This window comes from Elaeis guineensis, chromosome 13 (assembly GCF_000442705.2).
Source record: "Elaeis guineensis isolate ETL-2024a chromosome 13, EG11, whole genome shotgun sequence".
Lineage (NCBI taxonomy): Eukaryota > Viridiplantae > Streptophyta > Magnoliopsida > Arecales > Arecaceae > Elaeis > Elaeis guineensis.
The window spans coordinates 9,317,994-9,323,601 of NC_026005.2; the positions used below are offsets into that span (position 1 = coordinate 9,317,994).

General features: G+C 39.1%; 1 protein-coding gene across 1 annotated transcript; it reads right to left on the reverse strand.

Annotated features, from left to right (window-relative positions):
* Positions 1–1,244: 1,244 nt before the first annotated feature.
* Positions 1,245–3,492, reverse strand: LOC105056543 (homeobox-leucine zipper protein ATHB-13). Its single transcript, XM_010938765.3, has 3 exons — positions 3,079–3,492; positions 2,627–3,003; positions 1,245–1,961 (listed from the first exon to the last, which is right to left on the reverse strand). Exons 1-3 carry the CDS (start codon positions 3,212–3,214, stop codon positions 1,626–1,628), a joined length of 849 nt encoding a protein of 282 aa, XP_010937067.1. The 5' UTR covers positions 3,215–3,492; the 3' UTR covers positions 1,245–1,625.
* Positions 3,493–5,608: the final 2,116 nt, after the last annotated feature.

Here is a 5,608-nt window from a genome sequence, read left to right on the forward strand (position 1 = left end):
TGCTTCATGTGAGAATATATATACCTACATCTTCCTTTCCCTTGCTAGATCCTTGTGTTTATTTGTTTCAGGGAATAGAGTATTAAAGGCCCTTTTAGCTTGTTTCTTTATGTATTAATGGTGTTGTATTGCTACTTATATATATATATATATATATATATATATATATATATATTAAAGCAGCAGTTTAATTTGCTTTTTGTGGAGTTGGTAGGATAAAGGAAAGGAGAGTCCAATTTGCGACTTCGCGTGTGACACATCTTTGCCTTCACGGATACCTGTGGGCCCCACTGAATGCTTGTGACACCCTTGGGGTGGTTGGGTTAGTGTGGTGAGCACGTTGGCGCCACGTCAGAATGTCCAACACCTGTGCATATCTTTCGCAAAGTTGGCGATCGTATCTTTTATTTTCCGGGTCCACAAGGTTGCTGGAAAGTCAACTCAGGGACCAAGAAGCAAGAAAGTGGGGAACTCTATTAATCTTTGATATTTTAAAGGGGTTAAATGTAATTGTAGTTGGTGATATTTAAGGTGGTGTCAAGTGCTTCACAGAGAGAGAGAGAGTGAGGGTTGCGGTGTCAACTTAAGAATGTGAATAGAGAGGATATCATTAGATCGATGGAGGTAGCATATGCTTGGCCCTTTCAAAGAACCCAAAGGGTTGTAAGATAGTGGGTGACAGTGGGTCACATGCCTCCATCTTACCTTGAATGCAAGGCTTTTGTGAGGCCAGAGAGAGAGGGTCCCGTGTCAGCAGGACGTTACCACCAAAACCACAGACAGGGCCCTTTCCAACGCCTTGTTTTCTTCCCCTTGGCCCTTAGGTGGCAGTACCTATATGCCTTCTCTTTACTTCTTTGTCTACTTCCTTGATTCCTCTCCCCACACACACTCTCTCTCCTCTCTTTCTCCCTCTTTCAGTCATGTAGATCTTTTCTCCACTTTGATCTGATCTATGATTAGTTTGCTGAGCCATGCATAGATCACAAAAGCACTTTGGATCAGCATGACTCATATCATCAAAAGTTTCTCAAAAAAAAGCCCCTGTATCCAAAAAAGAGTTCAGAATATCATATTTAGAGCTAGGCAGAGGTTTAGAAAGAGGAACATGCTCTCTTATAAGCAACCAAAATTGCTGCTAATACTTCTCACTCTTTCTTATGACCAAGTAGTAGTCTTTCTGCTACTTTTGAGCGTTTATGGTAGCTGCATAGCTGCATTTTATATCCATCAGTTTCTTCAAAACACCTGAACCAGTACCCACATGTTCTTCCTTTGTAAGCTTAAGGGAGTACACCAGTATATGGAGAAAAATCCCCATTGTTTCATGGTCCATGGAGGAGCTATGGACCATCGACCAAAACATATATAAACTAGGTCCATCTCATAACAACCCCTCAAAAGCTCCAAGTAGTATGGGGAAGAAAAGATGGACTAGCTTCAAAGAACTACTAATATTATCAAGAACTACTTATTCCCCAGCACCTCCTTCCAAGGTTCCATTCAGATCACTAGCTTCGTTCTTCAAACACCAATGGTGAAGGCAAATGCCAAGTTATGACCGTAACCAACCAGCGAATTTGTCGCGCATGCGAAGAATGATGAACCACATAATTCTCAATGGATCAATGGAAATTGTGCTGCTCTGACCATGACCAGAAGGCAGTTTGATCTTCTATGCTGCAGAACATGTTAAAGTTCTCCTCTTGGATGCCATGCTCCATCTTGGGGCCTTGGGTCTCTGCTTTGGAGGAGCTCTGGAGGAGTTGAGCAACACTCGGGGATCTATATGCAAGAAAAGACCTGCTTTGGTGGGGATTTGAAGGGCTACCAGTGGCTGGTGTTCTTGAGGTACCTAAGTTGATGTCCGAGCTATTCTCACTCTTGTTGCTGCAAGAGCCCTCAGTTTCTTTATTCAGGTTGATGGGCTCAGTTCTTTCTCTTCCTTTAAGCGCCAAAATCTGCACAATTTTATTGGTTCCATCAATTTAGAAAGAAGAAACATCATCAAAAGATTGAGAGCTAATCAGTAGAAGGAAATTGATAATTTGACCATCCTATCTATTGATTTCAACTTAAAATAAAGGAAAAACAATGCAGTTCTAAGAATCACAATCCATTCACCAGGTGCTTACCAATTGATTACCAGAAGTGGGACTCAGAAAAGTCAAAAGAAATGAATCAAAGCTGAGTTCAATCAACTTAGAAGAAAAATATTATGAGAACCACATATAATTAAATGAGAGGAAACCATTCTAAGAAGTTGAATTATGATGCAGTCCAATTCAATGACTACAGAAGATTCAATAGAGATTCCTATATAAATGAAGAACCCCGACATTTATTGATCAGAAACAAAATTTGAAAAATAATGGAGTTCCCAAGAATTTTAATCCACTCACCCAGTGGATACCAAATGACTGCCAAAAGCTACATTAGATGACCAGAAAAGCATGACACAGCCAATCATCGTCAATGGACACAAAAATCAATACAACAGACAAATAATTCATATCACATCAATTTCAACTAAATAGTTGATTTAAGCCACTAATTAGCAGAAAGAGAGAGAAGCCGATTGCCTCAAGCGGTTTGCAAGTTCTATGTGACAGTTCCCAAACAGTACCTCAGCCTGAAGCTTCTTGTTCTGGGCTTTGAGGGCATCATTCTCAGCTTTGACAGCCTCAAACTGCCTCTTGAGGGCATCATAGTCCTTCTCCAATTGCTTGGTCTTCCATCTGGCCCTCCTGTTCTGAAACCATATGGCAATCTGCCTTGGCTGCAGCCCAAGTGCCCTGGCCAACTGTATCTTCCTCTCTGGCTCCAACTTGTTCCCCATCTCAAAATTCCTCTCCAGAGTCCTCACCTGCTCCAAATTCAGCCTCTTCTTTTTCTCCGCCACCTGCGAGCAATCATCAGAGAGCTCATCCTCCGCATTCATCGCCTCACAGGCCTCGACGCCTGAGAAAGACATGGACCTCTTCCCCAGCATGGTGGCCACACCTGCACCAAGACACCAATATGAGAAAGCCTCAACCTAAAGTGCTGATGACTAGTTCTGTGCCAAATCCTCCTCACCTCTGAAGTCCTGTGGATTGGTGGGTAGCAGGGGACTAAGAGAAGTTGGGGGATGGTGGCTCTCTTCATGTGGTAACAAGAAGTTTGTAGGGAAGGAGGCAGGCATTCCATTGCAAGTAATTTGGTTGTTAAACATTGGTGGTCACAAGCCCAAAAGGATAGCCTTGTTGAGATTTAGTGCAGACGTGGGTGAAGGGAAAAGGAGATGGTCTTATGAGAGTGAGTGGATGGAAACAGGGGATGGAGGGAACAGAGCATTGAGAGTGAGTGAGAGCAGAGGAGATGGACATACATCGTAAGAATTTGGAAAAGATGGAAGGAAACCAAGCATAACAATTAGAGAAGATGGAAAGAGCAATTGGTGCATGACAAGAAAAAATGGCAGTCCGTACTCGGGACACAAACGACACGTCGAGTCCAAATTACAGCTATAAAAAGAAAAGAGAATACCAATGTTGGGCTTCGTATGGGGATCGGGGACGACGCAGATGGCGTCAGCAATCACGAACCGGTTCGAGAATCCAAGAGCTGTTGATGTAATGGCTACAGTAATCATATGATTGTCTTGTCATGATGTGATATCGGCATGCACCACAGTCCGAAGGCATCAGGATTCTTCCAGGGAGGAACATGGGTGATATTTGTATGTTTACTTCTTGGTAACGACTGGTGAAACATTTTTGATAAGTTAAACGCCAATAGTTCAATGAAGTTGGCAGTATGTGGCCAGGGCAGCTATATGTTATGGTGGAGAGAGAACAAAAAAATGAGCTGTTTTATAGAACAAAAGAGAGCATTTCTATGGATCCAGAACAAAAGAGAGCAGTTCTATGGAGAGGGATGATTCAAGCAAGGGGTGGTGCATTGCTTCCCATATTTGTGTCAATCCTTTTTCCTCCTATTAATTATAAGATGTATAATTAAACATAACATGTGATCCTCTGTACCCGAAAAAAAAAGAAAAAAAAAAAAACTTATGTGTGATCCTAAACGATTAATTTCAAGATCGACATAAGATTACTTTTGAAAATAAATAATATGAGCGATGCTACCAACTCTAAGCCTGGTACAGGAAAAATCTTTTCATAGTTAGCATGCCATGTGACAAGAGGGGATTAGCAGAACACAGAATCAATGTGACTCATAGAAGGTTTGGATGTGAAATGGTATTCCTCTTATGAAACATAGTGCTTGAGGTTTTTGGGTATGAGAATTGCAGGCCAAAAGCGTTTTAAAAATAATACAAGATTTTGTAATTGTATAAGAATAACATAGGAATAAAGTTAAAACATTTATTTTGAACAAAAAAATTGAAATCATCCATATAGAAAATGTGTTTCTTGAGTAAGTTCATTTGTCCACTCGAAACCTCATCTAAGTTGCTTTTTTTTTTTTTTGGTACTTGAGAATTTGAGGTAACTACTACATTTTTTTTTTTTTTTCTGGCTAAGAAAAAGAATGCAAGGCCTATCTTCTTCTTCTTCTTCTTCTTTTTTTCCTGGTAACAATGAAAGGCCCATCTAATAGAATTAGTCAAGTCCAAAATCTCAAGGAAGCACCTATCAAATTCCAAACTCAAAAATGCCTCTATATTTGGGGAAGTTTTCATTGCCGAGTCATGAGGAAAGTACTGCTCATATCATATAAAAGTAAATTTATCAGGAAGACTGACTAAATTACTTTTTACAAGTGGATGTAAAAATTAGATGACTGAGTTTTTAAATAGAGGAATATTCAAAATTTTAATGAAAGTCGCAAATCTAAATTGAGAGATCTAATAAGAGCTCTTTCAAGCACATGTTCGTACATCCTCTAATAAACATACTGAGTCATGTCATATGATTTAATACTCTCCTACAGTTTTGGCCCCAATGACTGGCAATATGCTAGCTTATTTCTTAGATCTAGACCAAATGACCAAGGATTGAATCCCATCCTCTCTAGGTTTGGAGGAGGTTAGGAATATTTGGAGAGGATTATCTCTCATTGTGTAGCTCACTGTGCCCTTCTATTATTTTATCAGCAAAAAAATATAATTAGCATACTCGATATCATCATCTTAAAAAAGTACAGTTTTGCAACTTGAAAAATTAAGGCATTTAAGGATATCATAAGAAAATAAACATAGTTAAAACATAGATTATTTAGTACAACACTAATGTAACTTTTATCTTAACAGAAGAAATACAATATTTGCTTGCGATTTGAAAAATTAAGGCATTTAAGGATATCATAAGAAAATAAACATAGTTAAAACATAGATTGTTTAGTACAACACTAATACAATTTTACCATAATTGAAGAAATACAATATTTGTGGGAATTATTTTTGACTAAATTTTACTATTGCTTTTTGATGAAAATAAATAGACATTTTTTCAAGGATGTTTTTGTGTGATAAAATCATGACCTAAATGTTATCTTTTTGCTTATGCTTACGAGTGGCAGTCTCCTAGTTGGTTTAAGTTTAGATCTAGTCAAGATCATATCTCAAGGCCCCTAGGATCTGATCCAAACCCAGCTTGAGTTG